The sequence below is a fragment of the Leptonychotes weddellii genome, chromosome 8 (genome assembly GCF_054177405.1).
Source record: "Leptonychotes weddellii isolate Sample4059 chromosome 8, ASM5417740v2, whole genome shotgun sequence".
Classification (NCBI taxonomy): Eukaryota; Metazoa; Chordata; class Mammalia; order Carnivora; family Phocidae; genus Leptonychotes; species Leptonychotes weddellii.
Window position 1 is genome coordinate 27,783,920 of NC_138376.1, and position 20,582 is coordinate 27,804,501.

The 20,582-nt window shown below is 42.9% G+C and overlaps 1 protein-coding gene across 4 annotated transcripts in view; it reads left to right on the top strand.

The window, feature by feature from the left end:
* The window catches only part of CMTR1 (cap methyltransferase 1), a 43,591-nt gene extending 23,009 nt beyond the window's left edge, over nucleotides 1-20,582 (top strand). For 2 of the 4 annotated variants that reach the window (XM_081827401.1, XM_081827399.1), the window contains 11 exons: nucleotides 849-1,047; nucleotides 1,841-1,959; nucleotides 4,170-4,266; nucleotides 4,590-4,722; nucleotides 5,452-5,631; nucleotides 16,064-16,120; nucleotides 16,878-16,935; nucleotides 17,434-17,502; nucleotides 18,490-18,621; nucleotides 19,680-19,802; nucleotides 20,442-20,580. In XM_081827401.1, coding sequence (XP_081683527.1) covers nucleotides 849-1,047; nucleotides 1,841-1,959; nucleotides 4,170-4,266; nucleotides 4,590-4,722; nucleotides 5,452-5,631; nucleotides 16,064-16,120; nucleotides 16,878-16,935; nucleotides 17,434-17,502; nucleotides 18,490-18,621; nucleotides 19,680-19,802; nucleotides 20,442-20,555 — 1,281 coding nt within the window. In that variant the 3' untranslated portion in view covers nucleotides 20,556-20,580. Of the gene's footprint in view, nucleotides 1-848; nucleotides 1,048-1,840; nucleotides 1,960-4,169; nucleotides 4,267-4,589; nucleotides 4,723-5,451; nucleotides 5,632-16,063; nucleotides 16,121-16,877; nucleotides 16,936-17,433; nucleotides 17,503-18,461; nucleotides 18,622-19,679; nucleotides 19,803-20,441 lie in introns of those variants that run through there. The other 2 variants (XM_081827400.1, XM_081827402.1) reach the window with 2 other exon arrangements.

Here is a 20,582-nt window from a genome sequence, read left to right on the forward strand (position 1 = left end):
GGGGCAAAGGCAGGGGAAGGGAGTGCAAAAGAGGAGGAGACTCAGTGCACTGTGATATCTTGGATTGGATTCTAGAACAGAACAAAAACTAATGAAACCTGAATCAAGTTGAATTTAGTTAATAGCAGTGTACCAATGTTGGTTTCTTAGTTTTGACAAATGGCCATGTAAGATGTTAACAAAATTGGAATCTGGATGAGGAACATATGAGAACTCTGTCTTTGCAGGTTTTCTGTAAATCTAAAATTATTCCAAAATAAAAAGTTAATTGGAAAAAAATAGGGAGAGCCAAGAAGGAAGGGGAGAAGGGGAGCAAAAGGCTGCGGTTTGGAAAGGTAGGCCCTGTGCCTGGGAGGGAGGTGTTAGAGCCCCTCAGGCTTTGGACAGGAAGACCTGAGTCTGGCAGTCAGGCTGACTGGCTTCCGATTTAGCTTTGTTGCACACAGGCTGTGAACAGGTTGCTTTGTGTCTTGGTGTCTTTTTGTCCCTGTCTGTAAGTAGGGGATACAGCATCTATTCTGCTCAGTGGGACTCTTGTAAGGCAGGATATGGTAAGGAAAAGACTCTGAGAAATAAAAATGCATACTCAGATTCCTAGTAAGATGCTTTTATTAGGAGTCTGAGTCGGGCCCTATGGTTGAAGGCAGCAGGGGTGTTTTGAGGTGGGGATGGGCAAATCCAGAGGGCGGGGACCACGGAGGATACATATCCTGGGTGTTGTGGCCCCGGCGGGAGCTCTGCACTGTGCTTGCTGAAAGGCTCATTTTACTCCCCCTGCATTCTCCTTCCTGTTCCCCATTGAGCCAGACTTTTTCCCTTCCTCCCTTGTCCTCCACTTGCCTTTGCAGAAACCACTGGTAAAGGACCGGGAAGCTGAGCTTCTGTACTTTGCTGACGTCTGCGCAGGCCCAGGAGGTTTCTCAGAGTACGTGCTGTGGAGGAAGAAGTGGCACGCGAAGGGCTTTGGAATGACTCTGAAGGGCCCTAATGACTTCAAACTGGAGGACTTCTACTCGGCCTCCAGTGAGCTCTTCGAACCCTACTATGGTAGGGACATAGAGGAGGAGGGTACGGGGGGCGATGAGAGACCATCCTCTGTGGGGACTCTAGGTCAGAGGCAGTTATCCACTGGGCATGTTTGCTTTACTGGGTCTCTCAGCCTGGGGTTTCCAGTCCATGTCGTGAAGGTCTTGGTTCCCTCTAGACTGTCCCTTTTTACCCCCACACTTGTAGGATGCAGGTTAAACACTGCACTAGGCAAAACTCATCAAAACCATATTAAATCCTCTTTTCTTCTCTTGTGGTGACAGGAGATAATGAAACTGCCTGGTCTCCGGCTGAGAATGGCAGAGTTATTAACAAATACAAACCCCATGCCCATCTCCGGCACCATGCGCCGGGTGTGGGATGCACTGGGTAACAGACAGCTGAGCAGCCCCACAGCAGTCCCCTCCACTCCTTCTTGATTGCTGTGATTTGGCAGCACATCCCAAGTTCTTTCGTAACAGTTCTTATTTAAAAATTGATACTGGTTTCTAAATGTAGGTGCTTTAAACACAACTTCAGTCTTGAAGAGGAAGGCTCTCTGTTTCATTTGATGACTCTTAGCTGGACAACTCATTTTGAATTCTGCTTTATTACAACAGGGCTCTGTTTTTGCCTCTTGGTCCATCACTGCAAGGCAGCTTTGCAGGATAGATCCTGCAGTGAATTGCTCCTCACAGGGCCTTTTCTCCTGGTCCTCGAGGAAAACCTGTGTTCACAGCCCCAGAGAGCTTGTGTCTCAGCTCCTGGGATGCACAGGGCGGATGAGCTAAATGTGACTCTTGTTTCCTGCCAGGTGAGGGTGGGATTGATGGAGATGGAGATATTACCCGCCCAGAGAACATCACTGCTTTTCGGAATTTCGTCCTGGATAACACAGATCGCAAGGGTGTCCACTTTCTGATGGCTGATGGGGTAGGTGATATTCTCTCCATAGGGTGATGCTTTAGGGATTTATCATGTTAAAGGTTTGTTTTGTTTTATTTGGTCTTTTGCTGCCCTAGACTGTGGTGGTTCACTATTCAGATAGTAGGGATGTATGATGTATGTTTTTATTCTTTTTGCACATATTTTCAATGATTCCTTTGTCAATGTTGTAATGTTGTGGACATCTTTGCTTGGAGCAAGTGGATTCTTGGCTCACTTCCTCAGAGGCCTTGGTTGGCTGTAAGAGATGGTAGGGGAGAACCATGACCAAGATGGACCAGGCAAAACTGATTGGAAAGAACATTTCCATCATTTGTCACCTGGGTGCAGCTCCTGGTAGAGGCTGTCCTTACACCCCTAAGCCTCTGGATGGCTGACAGATGACTACATAACCAAAGGCAGCAGCTTGGGGGAACCCACAGGAGGCTTTGTCAGTGGTTGGGCTGAAGTGAATATTCAGGGAGCCTTGTTCTTTGGGCAGCTGCTTGAGGTACAGAGGGCATTCCACTGTAGCTTCTTCACCTAGAAATCTGATGCTGCAGGTAGTCTTTTTTGCAGTAAGCCACCACTTACTCGAAGAGGAATGACAGAGAATGTGGCAATTGCTCTAGGGTCACATGGCTAGAATTGAGAAGAGCCTCAGAGCTCCTTGGGTGGCCTCTCAAGCAGTAACCACGTGGAAAGGTGAAGGAACGGGCAGGATGCCAGCATAGGATCTGAAGATGCCCTGGCTCACCAAAGCATTGTGCACAGCAGGGAACGGCAGAGACACAGGCTTGGGGGATAAAGAGGGAGGGGCTGCTCCCGCTGAGCAGATGTGGGGGCCTGCTAGTGCTTGGGAGGTAGTTGGTGCCATTTGGCAGCCAGAGTGCAGACTCGAGGGTTGTCTTTCTGCTTAGGCAGGTGACTTGGGCTTTTTTTTTTTTTTTTTTGATTGACTCTACAAGTAGACATGCATTTTGAGAAACATTATAAATCTGGAGGGCATTGCTAAACAATTTTATTGAGTCGTTTAGCTATTACCTTTGTAGGACTGAGTGAGGGAGACCTGGTCTGTCTGGAGCCAGCTGAACAGAGGTCAGCCTCCTTTACTTTTTTTTTTTTTTTTTTAAAGATTTTATTTATTTGAGAGAGAGAGAATGAGAGACAGAGAGAGCATGAGAGGGAGGAGGGTCAGAGGGAGAAGCAGACTCCCCGCCGAGCAGGGAGCCCGATGCGGGACTCGATCCCGGGACTCCAGGATCACGACCTGAGCTGAAGGCAGTCGCTTAACCAACTGAGCCACCCAGGCGCCCCACCTCCTTTACTTTTTAAAAAAATTATTGTGATAAAAAAACACAGTGTACCATCTCAGCCATTTTTAAGTGTACAGTTCAGTACTAAGTATGTTCACATTTTTGTGAAACAGATTTCCCTGCTTTTTTCCTTTTTGTGAAATTGAAACTCTATAGCCAGTAAACAACAACTCTCCTCTCCTCCTTCCTCCAGCCGCTGGCCTCCTTTACTTCTGTGTGAGCTTGGCTCTCTGCTCCCTGCTGGCATCTCACAAGGAGGGAGACCACTCCAGGATAGCAAGGCACATTCTTTGAACAAACACCCTGGCCAGAGACCCTGACAGCTGGAGGGAGAGGCTCCATGGTCTTGAGACAGGAAGGGGGTTTTGGTCAGCAGAGAAAGAAAGATTACTGTGAGTGTCAGAGTAATGCTAAGTTTTCTCCTGTCACCATACTAGGGCCTGTTCAGTGATCAGCATAGTGGCTGAGTAAGCCCAAGCAGAGTAGTCACACCACTCCCTGGCTCTTGGACTGACCAGGGCATTCTGTTTCCTATCTTGTAGTTGGCCTGTGAGCAGCCAGTATTTTGCCTCTGTCCTCCATTACTCTTCCCCTGGATTCCCACATGGGTTTTACAATTTTTTGGACCATCTCCTTGGAAAAATAGACTTGGTTCTATCCCCTGCGAGCGATGAAGCAGAAGAAAGGCACTGTTACTCACCACGCCTGGGTCCTAGTGCTAGCTTCACCCAGGAGGCTACATGCCACCATGCCAAAGTAATTAAATGCTGAGCTGTGTGTTATTCAGTCAGATGGTGGAAGTCAGTGAAAACACTTGAAGACGTCTCAGTGAAGATGGGGTAGGGATGAATGAAGTCCTCATCGTGTTTCTTTCCTGCTCCGATTCTTATCCTCTCATTTCAGGGTTTCTCAGTGGAGGGGCAGGAGAACCTGCAGGAGATCCTCAGCAAGCAGCTTCTGCTCTGTCAGTTCCTCATGGCGCTGTCTGTTGTCCGAACAGGTGACACTTCCTCAGCTGTCTCCCCAGCGTAGGACTCATTAGAGGCCCTGTTGGGCAAGAGCATGTACAGGGCTTGGGAGTAAAACAAACAAAAAAACTGCTTATATCAGGTGACTCAATGAGGCTAAATGAGGAATTGAGGGAAGTAAGTGCTGTAGAATCCCCAAAGTCCCCTCTAAAGCTGAGTCTCCCCCTTAAATTGCCTCTTTTAGTGGGCCCCGGTGGTGGGTTCTTGGCTTTGTCACACTTACTCCCTGAGATTACCTTACTGCTTCCTGGGGTAGAACCCACTGACTGCTCTTGGTGTTTTTGCTCTAATCTAGGAGGCCACTTCATCTGTAAAACCTTTGACCTATTCACCCCGTTTAGTGTGGGGCTCATCTACCTGCTCTACTGCTGCTTCGAACGAGTGTGTCTCTTTAAGCCGGTCACCAGCCGTCCTGCCAACTCAGAGAGGTGAGGCCTTCCTCTCCGGTTTAATCAGACTAGTCGACTGCATGCTAGAACAGCACATCCTGATGCACCTCTCTGGCATAACTACTCAAGCTACATTAAAACCCTGATTTTAAGGATACAGTTAGAGCCAGTAGAAGGCAGGATTCGGATCCTAATGGTTCTTTGGTGTGCCACTTCAGCCTCTGCCTCCTTCTCCACAAGCCTTATTCCTTACACTTAGGTGGGGGATCCTTGGCTTGGTCCAGGAAGGAGAAGATGACCAGAAGAAGGGGCACCTTGAGGGACATGGACTGGGCAAGGGCGAGGGGGCCGCCACCCAGAGGGCACTGTTGGCTTCCCAGTTGGGACACAGTACGCAGTGCTCCTGCGTAATGTGAGAGAAGATGTGGCCAGTCTGAATTGCTTAGGTGGCTTGTTAAAAACACAGGTTTCTGGGCCCCATTCCTGGAGAGTCTATTAATTAAGTCTGTAATTTAACAGAGTCCCTAGTGATGGTAATGCAGCCAGCCTGGCACAGGGCAGTTGGGAACCACTGCTACAGAGGGTAGAAATACAGCCCAACATCAAAAGGAAAGAATTGAATTGAACTTTTGCAGCAGAGTCTGTGTGTGCTGTTCTTTGTGCATGGACTTAAGACTGTTTAGCTTTATGACTCAGCGAAGAGTTTGGGGAGGAGGAATGTCGGGGAGAAGCCCTTGCTCAGTGGACTGACAGGGTGTCTTCTGCCAGGTATGTGGTGTGCAAGGGCCTGAAGGTGGGCATAGATGATGTGCGGGATTACCTCTTCTCAGTCAATATTAAACTCAACCAGCTGCAGAACACTGATTCTGACGTCAACCTTGTGGTCCCCTTGGAGGTGATCAAGGGAGACCATGAATTTACTGACTACATGATACGATCCAATGAGAGGTAAGCAAACCGGGTGTTTTTTGCTGATGCCACTGGGGTATCAAGGAAGACCAGAAAACGAAGGACTGAATGACTAGCTCTTAGTATCGCTTTGTCAATCCTAAAAAATTGGTAACTAGGATTGGTCTGCTTGTTCCAGGGCTCCTTGGACTTTGGGGACTTTGGGGACTCTCGTCCTACCCCCATGCCCTTCCCAAGGGTGGCCAGTGGGAACCTGGTTGGTACAGCCCTGCCCATGGGAGCCTGAGGTTGATAGTGAAACCTGATAGATAGCAGCCTTGTCCTGTGTCCTTGGAGGCAGGAGTAACTGCTCTTTAATTGCTTCTGTGAAAGGCTGTCATGGTTGTTGCCTTGTGAAGCTCCCTGTCGGAGACAGGAGATGGCTAGGAAGCAAGGATGCAGCATGCTTTGGAAGTTTCTGGTATTAAAGCTTTTTTGCCAGTTCATGAATTCCCCAGACAGGTGATCTGAATGCTGTTGTTTTGTTTTGTTTTGTTTTGTTTTAAACCTTCTTTGATCCCCTCCTTCCCCCTTGCTGTTACTGGTAATAATTTAAAAGTAGTGACAGTGCTTCCGTTTTCTAAGTGGGCAGGCCTGAGAGAAAAGTTTTCTGAGGTTCGTTGGAGAGTTGTATAGTAGCAGTGAGTCAGTAGAAGTGCTTTCTCACAGGGCAAAACAGGTGTTGGAAAGGTCATTTCTAAGTCACAGTCCCGACTCCTAGAGAAGTTTGAAGGTATAGGCCCTGGAGAATCACAGAAGAGGAAGTCTTTACCCATTTATCCATCATCCTACAGTATTTTAACTTTCCACAGTACTGCCACATAAGTGCTCTCATCTTGATGGGAGATACCAAGCTGGAGCAGATACTGAGCTTCAGCATGCGGTCCCAAACCGGTCTAGAGTCAGCAAAACCGTGGCTTTGTAACGTTTTTGGACTTCTTTTGCTGAACTGTGTTGCCATCTGCTATGAGCGTGTATGGATGCATGGCAGAGCTGGACTTTTCAGGGGAGCCTGGGTGGCTCAGTCAGTTAAGCGTCTGCCTTCGGCTCAGGTCCTGGGATTGGGCCCTACGTCGGGCTCCCTGCTCAGTGGGGAGTCTGCTTCTCTCTCTCCCCCTGCCCCTCCACCCCACTCATGTTCTCTCTCTCGCTCACTCTCTCTCAAATAAATAATCTTAAAAAAAACAAAAAAACAAAAAACTGGACTTCTCAGTGTTCCCAATAGTGCAGTGTTTAAGCAATCCTATATCAAATCCATTTTCTTTCTTTGCTTAAAAAGATTGATATATAATTCCATAATTGAAATGCAGATCTATGTGTCACTTCAATCATTTTTGACAAATGCATATATCCACGTAACCTACATTTCTATTAAGATTAAAAAAAAAAACATTACTGTAACCTCAGAAAATTTCTTTGTGTCCATCCAGTCAATCCTGAAGTAACCACTTTTACTTTTATCATCCTGGATTAGTTTTACCTGTTCTAGAACTTTGTATAAGTGGAATCATACATAGACACTTTTGTGTCAGTTTTTTTTCTCCTTACCATAGTGTTTTTGAGATTCTTTCATGTGGTGTTTGTTCCTTTTTATTGCTGAGTAGTATTCCATTGTATGGTCATACCACATTTATTCTTCTGTTGATGGACACGTATGATATTTCTGGTTTAGGGCTGTTATGAGTAAAGTTGCTAAAACATTTTGTGCAGGGCTTTTGATGGACAAATGTTTTCATTTCTCTTAGATGAATAGCCAAGAACAGAAATTCTAGGTCATAAGTTAGATGTGTTATTTAACTTGTTAATAATGCCATACAGTTTTCTCAAGTGCTTGTACCAGTTTATACACCCTCCAGCAGAGTGTGAGAATTCTGATTGTTGTACATCTTTGCCAGCATTTGGTATTGCTAGTCTTTTTCATTTTAGCCATTCTGGTGGGGGTGTAGTGTTCTACTATTGTGATTTTATTTTTATATATATATATATATATATATATATTTTTAAATTGAATATTGTATTAGTTTCATGTGTATAACATAGTGATTCAGTATTTATATACATATATGAAATGGTCACTACAATAAGTCTAGTTACCATCTCTCACCATACAAAGTTGTTACAGTATTATTAACTATATTCCTTGTGCTGTACATTATATTCCCGTGTCTTATTTATTTAACTGGAAGATTGTACCTCTTAATTCCCTTCACCTATTTTGTCCATCCCCCCACTCCTTCCCTTCTGGCAACCATCAGTTTGTTCTCTACATCTGTAAGTTTTTTTCTGTTTTGTTTTTATTTGTTCATTTGTTTTTTTGATTCCACATATAAGTGAAGTCACATGGTTTTTGTCCTTCTGTGTCTGATTTATTTCGCATAGCATAATAGCCTCTAAGTCAATCCATATTGTTACAGATGGTAAGATTTCATTCTTTTTTCATGGTCAAGTAATATTCCATTGTATATATTCCTCTTCTTTATCCATTCATCTATTGATGGACATTTAGCTTGCTTCCATATTTTGGCTATTATAAATAATAGTGTGATGAACCTAGGGGCACATAGGTCTTTTCAAATTGGTGTTTTGTTTTCTTTGAATAAATACCTAGAAGTAGAATTGCTGGACTGTTAGTAGTTCTGTATTTTTAATTTTTTGAGAAAACTCTATACTGTTTTCCATAGTGGGTGCACCAATTTATATTCCTACCAACACTGCACAAGTATTCCCTTTTCTTCACATCCTCACTAGCACGTGTTACTACTTTTCTTTTTGATAATAGTCCTTCTGTGAGGTGGTATCTTTCGTGGTTTGATTTGCATTTCTGTGGTAACTAATGATGTTGAACCTCTTTCCATGTGTTTATTGGCTGTTTGTATGTTTCTTTTATGATGTGTCTCTTCAAGTCTTTAGATCATTTAAAAATTGATTTGTCTTTTTATTAAATTGTAGGAACTCTTTCTATATGTTGAATGCAAGTCCGGTTTCAAATATGTGTGTTGTGAATATTTTGTCCTAATGTGTGACATACCTATTCATTTTCTTAATGGTATCTTTTGATAAGCAGAAGTTTAAAAATTTTTCATCATTTTTTATTGTGGTTAAATATACATAAAATAAAGTTTACCATTTTGACCCTTTTTAAAATGTATAGTTCAGTGGCATTAAATATAGTCATTCACATTGTGGATTCATCCTCACTGTATATTTCCAGAATGTTTTAATCATCCAAAACAGAAACTCTGTAGCCATTAAACAATAACTCCTCATTTCCCCCACCCCAAGCCCCTGGTAATCTCTATTATACTTTCTAGTTCTATGAATTTGCCTATTCTAGGTACCTCATATAAGTGGAATCATACAATATTTCTTCTTTTATGTCTGGCTTATTTCACTTAGCATGTTTTCAAGATTCATCATGTTGTAGCATGTGTCAGAATTTCAGTCCTTTCAGGGCTAAATAATATATTCCATCTGTATATACCACGTTTTGTTTATCCATTCATCTGTTTTTGGACATTTAGATTGTCCCCAAACTTTAGCTATTGTGAATAATACTTCTCTGAATATTGGTGTGCGGGTAATTGAGCCCCTGCTTTCAGTTCTTTTCTGTATATACCAAAAAGTGGAATTGTTGGATCATGTAATAATTGTGCTTAAATGGTGCCACTACTGAAGAACTGCCATACTATTTCTTATAGCACCAGCCCATTTCATATTCCCACCAGTAATGATCCAGGGTTCCAATTTCTCCACATCCTCATCAGCACCTGTTATTGTCTCTTTCTCTCTCTTTCTTGTTTTTTGGATAATAGCCATCCTAATGGGTGTGAAATGGTATCTCACTGTAGTTTTGAATTGCATTTCCCTAATGACTAATAATATTGTACATATATTTTTTTAAAGATTTTATTTATTTATTTGGTAAGAGAGAGAGCACAAGTAGGCAGAGCTGGCAGGCAGAGGGAGAGGAGAAGCAGGCTCCCCGCTGAGCAGGGAGCCTGATGCGGGGCTCGATCACAGGACCCTGGGATCATGACCTGAGCCAAAGGCAGATGCTTAACTGACGAGCCACCAGGCACCCCGTACATATTTTTATATTGGGCTGTTTGTGTATCTTCTTTGGAGGAATGCCTATTCTAGTCCTTTGCCTATTTTTATTTATTTATTTATTTATTTATTTATTTATTTATTTAAAAGATTTTATTTATTTATTTGAGAGAGTGAGAATGAGAGACAGAGAGCACGAGAGGGAAGAGGGCAGAGGGAGAAGCAGACCCCCTGCTGAGCAGGGAGCCCGATGCGGGACTCGATCCAGGGACTCCAGGATCATGACCTGAGCCGAAGGCAGTCGCTTAACCAACTGAGCCACCCAGGCGCCCCTTTGCCTATTTTTAAATTGGTTTGTTTTTCATTGTTGAATTGTAAGAGTTCTTTATATATTCTGGATATTAATCCTCATCAGATATATGATTTGAAAATATTTTCTCTCATTCTTTGCTCTTTTTTCCCCTGTATTGATTATGTCCTTCAGTATACAGTTTTTTATTTGATTAGTTCAATTTATTTTTTCTTTTATTGCTTATGCTTTTGGTGTAATATTCAGTAAATCATTATTGAATCCAACATCATGAAGCTTTTTGCTATGTTTTCTTCTAAGAGTTTTATAGTTTTGGCTTTTATGTTTAGGTCTTTGATCCATTTTGAGTTAATTTTTGTAGATATAAGGTAAGGGTCCAGCTTCATTCTTTTGCATGTAGATATCCAGTTCCCCAACCCACTTGTTGAAATGACTGTTCTTTCCTCTTGGAATGGTCTTGGTACCCTTGTTGAAAATCATTTGATCATATATTTCTGTGCTCTTTATTCTGTTCCATTGGTCTCTATGTCTTTATGCCAGTACCACAGTTTTGATTACTCTAGCTTTGTAGTAAGTTTTGAAATGAGGAGGTGTGAGACCTTCAGTTTGTTTTTCGTTTTCAAGATTGTTTTGGCTGTGGGGCCCTTGAAATTCCGTAAGAATTTTAGGATGGGTTTTTCTGTTTTTGCAAAAATTGCCATTGGGATTTTGATAGAGATTGCATTGCATCTGTAGATTGCTTTGGGTAGTATTGTCATGTTAACAATATTGAGTCTTCCAGTCCATGATCAGAGGATGTCTTTCCATTCATTTATGTCTTTTTCCATTTTTGTCAGCAGTATTTTGTGGCTTTTAATGTACAAATCTTACACTTCTTTGATTTAACTTATTCCTAAGTATTTTATTCTTTTTGACACTATTGTAAATGGAGTTGTTTTCTTAATCTTTTTCAGATTTGGAAATGACTGGTTTTTGTGTGTTGATTTTTGTATCCTGCAAGTTAGTCAAATCTGCCTATTAGTTATGATAGTTTTTGGTGGAATCTTAGGGTTTTTTGCATAAAAGGCTGTGAACTGAGATAATTTTACTTATTTTTCTTTCAGTTTGGATGAAATTTTTAAATTATGATGACGAAATCTAATTTATCAGTTTTTTCTTTTGTTTGTGATTGATTTTTTTTTCCCTAAATAGTCTTGGCCTAAAGTCATGAAAATATTTTCCTGTTTTCATCTAGAAGTTTCATTCATTTAGGTCTGTAGTCCACCTGAAATTAATTTTTGCATGTGGTATTATGATGGTAGGGGTCCAAGTTCTTTTTTTTCCTTAAAGATACTCCGTTCTAGCACCATTTGTTAAAAATACCTTCCTTTTTCCATTTAATTGCTTTGGCACTCTTGTTGAAAATTATTTGACTATATATGTGTGATTGATTATATCTAGAGCACTCTGTTCTGTTCTATCAATGTTGGTTTTGTTTTTTTTTTAATTTTTTATTTATTTGCGAGAGAGAGAATGAGAGACAGAGAGAGCATGAGAGGGAGGAGGGTCAGAGGGACAAGCAGACTCCCTGCTGAGCAGGGAGCCTGATGTGGGACTCGATCCCGGGACTCCAGGATCATGACCTGAGCTGAAGGCAGTCGCTTAACCAACTGAGCCACCCAGGCGCCCATGTTCTATCAATCTGTTTGTCTGTCCTTTGCCATATTCTCTTGATGACTGTACCTTGAAACAAGTTACCTTGAGGTCAGGTAGTGTATGTTCTCCAGCACTGATCTTCTTTTTCAAGAATGTTAGCTAGTCTAGGTTTTTTTTTTTTTTTTTTGGAAGTTCTACGTAATTTTAGGATCAGTTTGTCAATTCCTACAAAAAGCCTGCTGGAGTTTTGATGGCGATTACATTGAATTTATGAATCAATTTGGCGAGAATTGACATCTTAACAAAATTGAACCTTCCCATCCATAAATAAAAAAATGGCCATTTATTTAGTTTCTTTAATGTCTCTCAGCAGAGTTTTATAGTTTTCAGTATAGAAGTCTTACACATCTTTTGCTAAATTTATCCCTAAGAATTTTGTGCATTTGGATGTAATGTAAGTAGTATGTTTAAAATTTCATTTTCTAGTTCATTGCTAGTATGTGGAAATACAATTGATTTTTGTATACTGACTGTGTATCCTGTGAGAATGTTTAATTTACTTATTGGTTCTATGAATTTGACTATTTCAGATACCTTATATAATTGGAATCATGCAGTATTTGTCTTTCTTTGTCTGGTTTATTTCACTTAGCATGATGTCCCCAGTGTTCATTCATGTTGTCTCATGTTGCTTAATTTCTTTTTTTTTAAAGTCAGGATAATACTCCATTGTATGTAAAGGAGTGCCTTGTTGGTTCAGTCGGTAGAGTATGTGACTCTTGATCTTGGATTTGTGAGTTTGAGCCCTACATGTGGTGTGGAGTTTACTTAAGATAAAAAATTTGAAAAAATACTCCATCGTATGTATATTACCACATTTTCTTTATTCATCTGTCAGTGGACATTTAGTTTGTTTCTACATCTTGACTGTTGTGCATAGTGCTGCAGTGAACATGGGGATGCTGATATCTTTTCAAGATCCTGATTCCAGTTTTTTTTGGATAAATACCCACAAGTGGAATTGCTTGATCATATAGTAGGTCTGTTTTTTTTTTTTTCTTATTGCACTAATTCCTCCAGTTTGATGTTGAAGTGATAAAAGCAGACAGCCTTGCCTTATTGTTGATTTTAAGTGTAAATTGTTTAATAAGTATGGTGTTGGTAGGTTTTTTTTAAAGTCCTTTATCAGGTTGGCAGAGTTTTATTCTATTTTGAGTTTGTTTAGAGTTTTTATCATGAATGGATGTTTAATTCTGTCAAATACTTTTTCTGTATCTATAGAAATTATTATGTTATTTTTCTTTATTTCATTACAGTGAGTTACATTGATTTTCAAATGGTAAACAAATCTTGCGTTTTTGGATATGGTTTGATTATGTGTATCACTCTTATATATTGCTGTATTGATTTACTAATATTTTATTAAGTTGAGTCTGTTCATGAGGTATATTAGTCTCTAAATCTGTATTCTCTGTTATTCTTAATGAATTGAACTTTTATCATTATGAAATATTCTTCTTTATCTCTAGTAATACTCTTTGTCTTGAAATCTACCTTGTCTGGTATTAATATAGCCACATCAGCTTTCTTTTGCTTAGTATTTGTTTGGTTTGTCTTTTTATGTTACTTTATTTTCAACCTGTCTTTGTCTTTGTAAATAACGTATGCTTGGGTCTTACCTTCTTATCCAGTGTTACAGTCTCTGCCTTTTAATTAGAGTGTTTAGTACAGTTACATAGAATGTAATTATTGATATGTTTGGATTTAAATCCTCTATCTTGGTGGTTTGATTTCTGTTTATCCTGTCTTCTTTTTGTTTCTCTGTTCCTTCCTTTTTTGGGGGGAAAGTTTGTGTTTTTTAATAGTCTTTTATATCTCCTTGGGTTTTTTCTTTTTTATACCTTTTGTGTTATGTTTTCGCTGTTTCGGAGATTACAGTATGCATCTTTAATTTATCATGGTTTACCTTCAAAAAGTATTCTACTTCATGAACAATGTAAGAACCTTACCATAGTAAATATGCATTTACTTGCATATGCGTGTTCTTATTTCATATAAACCCTACTTTACCTTGCTGTTATTTTAATTTTAAACTATAAAGTCCGTATTGTCTTTTAAAGAGACTTAAAGGTACAGGCATGTCTCGGAGATACTGTGGGTTTGGTTCTAGACCACCGCCGTAAGGTGAGTATTGCAATACAGCAAGACAGATTAATTTTTTTGTTTCTCAGTGCATATAAATTTATGTTTACATTATACTATAGTCTGTTAAGTGTGCAATAGCATGTACAAAAAGCAGTATACAAATCTTAATTTAAAAATATGTTATTGCTAAATATGATAAGCATTGTCTGCACTTTCAGCGAGTTGTAATCTTTTTGCTGGTACAGGGTCTTGCCTCAGTGCTGATAGCTGCTGACTGATCAGGGTGGTGGTTACTGAAGGTTGGGGTGGCTGTGGCAATTTCTTAAAATAAGACAACAATTTCTAAAAATAAGACATTTGCCACATTGAATGACTCTTCGTGAACAGTTTCTCTGTGGCACTCAGTGTTGTTTGATAACATTTTACCAATAGAGCTTCTTTCAAAATTGGGAGTCAGTCCTCTCAAACCCTACCACTGCTTTATCAACTAAGTTTATGTAATATCCCAAATCCTTTGTTGTCATCTCAGCAGTCTTCACAGCCTCTTCACCGGGAGTAGATTCCTGCTCAAGAACTACTTTCTTTGCTTATCCATAAGAAGCAGCTCCTCATCTTTTAAAGTTTTATAGCAATTCAGTCTGATCTTCAGGCTCCAAAGTTCGCTGATCGCACATCACCATAACAAATACAAAAATAATAATAAAAAGTTTGAAATATTGTGAGAATTACCAAAATGTGACATGGAGACATGACATGAGCAAATGCTGTTGGGAAAATGGCACCAATAGATCTGCTTGACACAGGGTTGCCACAAACCTGCCATTTGTAAAAAAAAAAAAAAAAAAGCATTATCTGTGAAGTACAGTCATGTGAAGTGCAATAAAATGAGGCATGCCTGTATTTGTACATTTAATTTTTTTTTTAAAGGTCCTTGATATTGACTAACCTATTTACCTGTTCTGTTGTTCTTCATTCCTTCTTGCAGAGCCAGGTTTCCATTTGGAATCATTTTCCTCTTGCCCAAAGAATTTCTTTTAGCCTATTTTTGTTGGGCAAGTGTTGCTGGAGTAATTCCTTCAGCTTTTGTCTTTTGAAAATGTATTTATTTCCCTTTCATCTTTGAAGGATATTTTCATTGGATATAGAATTCGAGGTTGACTGTGTTTCTATTTCAGGACTTGAAAGATAATGTTCCATTGTTCTCTGCCTTCCTTGTTTCTGATGAGAAGTCAGTCATTATTCTTACTGTTTTTATGCATGTTGTGTGTCCTGTTTCCTCTGACTGCTTTAAGATTTTCCCTTTATCTTTGTTTTCAGCATGTTGACTGTGATGTGTTTATATATGGTTTTCTTTGTATTGATTCTGCTTGGGATTCTCTGACATTGGATGTGTGGATTGATTTCATTTATCAGTTTGGAAAAATTCTTGGCTATTATCTTGTCAGTATTTTGTCCTAGTCTTTTTTCTCTTTCTGAGACTCTACTTATTTATGTTAAACCGTTTGCTATTGTCCTGTAGAGCTTCAGTGCTGGTGTGTTTTTTCACTTTTTTCTCTTGTGTTTCAGTCCCCAGGTTCACGGATTCTTTCCTCTACTGTTTTCAGTCTGCTGTTAAGCCCATCAAAATCATTCTTCATCTCTAATATTATATATTTCTAGAATCTTTGTTTTTTAGAAGTGTGGTTTCTTCATCTCTGCTGAAATTCTCTATTTTGCGTGCACATTGTACATCTTTTCTGGTAGATCCTTTAACATGGTTTTCAGTTAGGGGTCCTGTCTGATAATTCTAACATTCAGACCATTTTCTGGATCTTGTACTGTTGGATTGTTTTCCCTCTTGCTAGTTGCTCACATTTTCTTGCTTTATCACATGTCACATACTTTTTTATTTAATGCCAGGCATTGTGTGTAAAAGAACATTGGGGATTAAAGTAGAAAGGGCAGCTGTTAGTATAGGGTTTAGTCTGCAGTTGAACTGGGTCTGGATTTTGTTGCTTTATTTAGAATTAGTTCACTACTGCTTTCAAATTTTTAAGGATGGGATCAGAACCTTCCTTTTAGCAGGACCTGGGAGCTGAGTGTCTGGAGGGTTTGACTCATTTCTGCTTTATTGTAAGCAGGCCCCATGTAACTGTACCTTGGGGTGTGGTCAAGGGAGTTCTCTTTCAGGGCTCCAGCCCTTCTCCCCCAAATATAGATAGCACTGCTCTGGCTGAACTCTTTTTTGATGCCTTTTGGCTGTCTTTTTTGGTAATCCTGAAATTAAATCCTTTTTTTTCCCCCCTCTCTCTCTAGCCACTGTAGTCTGCAGATCAAAGCTCTGGCCAAAATCCATGCGTTTGTTCAAGACACGTAAGTGTTGCCCACTCCCCAGAATTCATCTACTTGAAGGAAAGATCTTTTTATTTTGCTCTAAGCTCTTTGTTTATTTCATTTCAACAAACGTTTTAAAACATCTACTCTTTTATCTTCTACTCTGCTGTGGTCTGTGAAGCATGCCAGAAAAGTATATGGCATGAACCTTGCCTTCAAAGACGTTGTGTTTGTGTTTGTGTTTGGGCAGAGAAGAGTAACCCAGGAAAAGGATACAGGAAGAGTTAGTAGTAGTCCATCAGAGGATGTAGAGTGGCATAGTATGAATAGAATACATAATGTTGAGGGGACATGGAGTAAAGAGTGATCAAGAGAGGGGAGATAGGACTGGTCAAGGAAAACCAACCCTCTGGTAGGGGGTGAGCATAAACTGAGTCAGCTTTCTGAGACATAGTGACGTCCACTGGGATGGACTTAATGTGGCCTCTCTCAGCAGAGGAGGAGCCAGAACATGCTGATGGGTAATTGAGAGAAGGCTGTGTGGGGAATTCTGGCATCCAGGGTGTGATCAGGAGGGTAGTCTCCCTTCCCTTTGTGGTGGGAAGGGGAGGTCACCCCACTTTGTGTACCTCTGAGCTCCCATCTTTAAGGGGCAGAGCCGTGTGAGTGTTGTTAGCATCCTGAGCGGATGGCAGTGTGTGCACACACATGTTTACTCATGTGGGCTTCCTCTCTCTGGGGTTCTGAGGGGTTCACCTCTTGGAGGTTTTAATCACTGTTGGCTTCATTTTCTCAGGACCCTGAGTGAGCCTCGGCAGGCAGAGATCCGGAAAGAGTGCCTTCGACTTTGGGGGGTGAGCATCTCCCCAGCCACTTGTTGCTCCAGGGCAGGGAGGCTGTAGAGAAGAATGGATTGACCAACCCTGTCATCTTAGGGTCTCCCCTCGTGTGAACACGTCTGCCTGTCCTTATGGTGTTCCAGAGCCAGCCGGCTCAGCATCATCAGGAGTTACCTTTTTGGCCCTTTCACTGTCCGTGTGGTCCCGCAATTGGGTCAGAAAGGGCAAGGGTGGTGGGTGCCCAGGCCTCATTTTGCTGCTGGGGCTCTGTACAGCAACACTGCCCACAGAGAGCCCCAGAGAGAGGGAAGTGGCCTTTGTGGTGTGCACCCCAGGGCCCGAAGTGGGGCAGTGGCTGGATTACCCACCTCCATCTCCTGCTTTCTAGCCCCCTTTGTTAGGTGCCATTGCCTCTTCCCCCGTCTGGACCTATCCCCTCGCCTGCATATGCTCACAGACAGCCTTCGTGGAAAGGGCATTTGAAAATCAAAGCTCGTTGCTGTCTCCTTTCAGATCCCAGACCAGGCTCGAGTTGCTCCTTCTTCCTCAGACCCCAAATCTAAGTTCTTTGAGCTAATCCAGGTAACTTTGGTATCTGGGGAAAATAAAAAGTTAGAGAAGCCTAACTTTAGATGTGGAAGGTATTGCTGAGATCCCCAGATGCCTGGCCTCCAGAGGGCTTGTGCAGGCACCTCCTGGGCTCTGAGGGACTAGGCTGAGGCCACCATAGGTGGGAGCCTTTGGTGTAGGGTGTTGAGTTCCCCAAAAGCCCATCGGGTTGCCTGAAGATTCTTGTCCTGAGATGTGATGTGCTCAGCATTCCCACTTGCCCGAAGGGTGGGGTTGGCTACCACTCCCTGGCAAGTTCAGGGTCGCATGAAATTTGCCTGCAGGGGAGACAATGAAGTGTGGGATGATCTTAGGCAGGGGAGTTGGGCAGAGGGCCAAGAGGGGCTCTCGGGAGCTCCACAGTGGGGCTGGCCTAACCCTAGATTCCCTGTTCTGTTTCTGGTGAGCTGGTCCCTGGAATTCTGCTCTGTTTTTTTCTACCACCTGACTTCCAGCTTTTCTCTGGGCTTATTTAAATCTGGCTCAGATCATGGGCCATTGTGCTGGTTTTGTGGGGTCAAGGACTGGAGAATGTGGTTCAAGATGACCTTGAAAGAGTAGCACATGTACATTTTTCTAAATGGGGTGGAGAGGTCACTTAACTGCTCTCAAACCAACTACTGATGAGTCCTCGCCTTCAGTTTTATTGAAGGGGTGGCTTTTATATTCAGGTGACATTTCCTTATGGCTCTGGTAAATTGATCTGTACTCAGGGACTCTGTGTTCTTTCCCTTCCCAGCCTGTCCTAATAGGTCCTAAAGGAACACTCCAAGCAGATGGAATTAGATCCCAGTTAGCGCATGGTTAGGTAGAGCAGGGGTGCAGGGGGGCATGTTTCAGAGAGCCAGTGCTTCCTGTCCCTCGCTTCTCCCAGCCGCCCCCACCCCCATACAGGCACCTCTCCTGAGCACCTGTCCGTTCCCCCAACCCAGCCGTGTTTTCTCTGACCCGGGGCTGCAGGGCACTGAGATTGACATCTTCAGTTATAAGCCCACACTGCTCACCTCCAAAACCCTGGAGAAGATCCGCCCAGTGCTCGACTACCGCTGCATGGTGTCTGGCAGCGAGCAGAAGTTCCTCATTGGCCTGGGGGTAAGTCTGCCGCTGGCTTCCCATCTAGTAGTTGGGGTGTAGAACCTTGGTCTAGGTCTGTGGGAGTCTGGACAGCTGCCTGCCACACTTGGTGTTCTCTTGGCACCAAGGAGCTGGGGCTTTGACCCCAGGGAAGGTATTTCTTAAAGCTTCACTTCCTTTCTTCCTCTGAGTTAGCCAAGTGTCATTCATCCGTTCAGTTTTTAATTTATTCACACATTTGCTTACTCATCTCTGTGCATTGCTAAAGGGAACACTTGCTTCTTTTCTTGTGATATTAAGCTTCCTAGGCTAGCAGGATGCTCAGCAGGCTAATGTGGCTTGAATCCATGCAGCCATTTCTTTGCAACACCATCCCTCGTCATCCTGTCTTGCTCTGGAGCCCTTGGAGTCTAAGATAAGGGAAAGCCTTGTCAATTTTTTTTTTCTTTTTCTTTGCAAGAGAGAGGGGGAAGAGGGGGAGGGAGGGAGAGAATCCTAAGCAGGCTCCACACCCAGGACTGAGCCCAACGATCTCACGGCGCTGAGATCATGACCTGAGCCGAAACTGAGAGTTGGATGCTTAACTGACTGAGCCCCCCAGGCGCCCCGAGCCTTGGCAATTCTGTATCTTAATTGGGTAAAGTCATCATTACCCTTTCTTTCCATTCTGCTTTGTATCTCTGTGTAACTTTATCTCTGCTCCCTCACTTACTTTGTGTTCTCTCACACTTGATCCTTTTCTCTTTTTACTTTCTGCCCCCCCACACCCCCACCAACTCACTGGACCCTTCTGTAAGCTCACCTCAGAGATACATACACCAAGCTTGATCTTTCCTGACGGCCACTCATCGTGGACTTAGGCCTTTTGAGTGGTGCCCTGGGCCTGCTCCCTCCCCCCAGGACCACCAGATCCCTGTTGCTGAAGCATAACTGGCTAATCTCTCCTGGACATTTTCTTCTGACATTTCCCAGCCCCATCAGCTTTTAGCTGCCAACTAAAAGCCCTTTTGAGAACTGAGGCTCTCACCCCTCCATCTCTATACCTGCCTGATGGGGCCCTTTCTCTCTGCCCATAGAAGTCTCAGATTTACACATGGGATGGCCGCCAGTCAGACCGCTGGGTCAAGCTAGACCTGAAGACAGAGCTACCCCGGGATACTCTGCTGTCTGTGGAGATCGTCCATGAGCTGAAAGGGGAGGTCAGAGGTGGTTCTGCTCACGTGTTCTGGCCCTGCCGGCTAAGCTTTATAGCTAAGCTCCCCCCTCAGTTAACTGGGTTATGTTGTATGTGGTGCTTCACAGGGCGCAGAGCTGGGGAAAGGCTTTGTAATGATTCCTCCTCCTCGAGTAGTTGCTCTAAACCATGATATGTTCAGGTAGGAAGGACCATAGTCCGCATGTGTGTAAGAGGGGATCTCGATCATCTCCGGGCAGCGAGGGCCCTAGTGGGCCTGCTGGGTCGTTTTTAGCTGCTGGTGATGTTTTTACCGGGATCCCTTGCGCGTTGGCCGTTACAGCCATACACGTGACTTTCAGAACGCTTAGTGGGGACAGTTGACAAGATTGGGAAGCTAGGCTCCAGCTGGAGCGCCATGGCGGCCGCCTCTCCCTGGGTTCCAGGGGGCTTGTCACCCAAAGCTTCAGATCTCTGCCTGCTCAGAAGTCTGGGCCAGTGTGGTGCTGAGGATGAGCTGGGGAGGTGGGGCAAGAGAGATATCCTGTGTTTGGAGTCCTTCCCTTCTCCGGCTATAGGTAGAATGGAGGCCAGCACGCCATGGTGGGCAGTGTGGGCCCCAGGCCAGTGCCTGGCAGGGTGGGCAGTGTACTTGTCCTTCTAGGGGAAGGCCCAGCGGAAGATTAGTGCCATCCACATCCTCGATGTCCTCGTGCTGAACGGCAGTGACGTGCGGGAGCAGCACTTTAACCAGCGGTTTGACCTGGGCCCTGGGTAGGGAGGGCGGGGTAGGCCAGGGCAACTC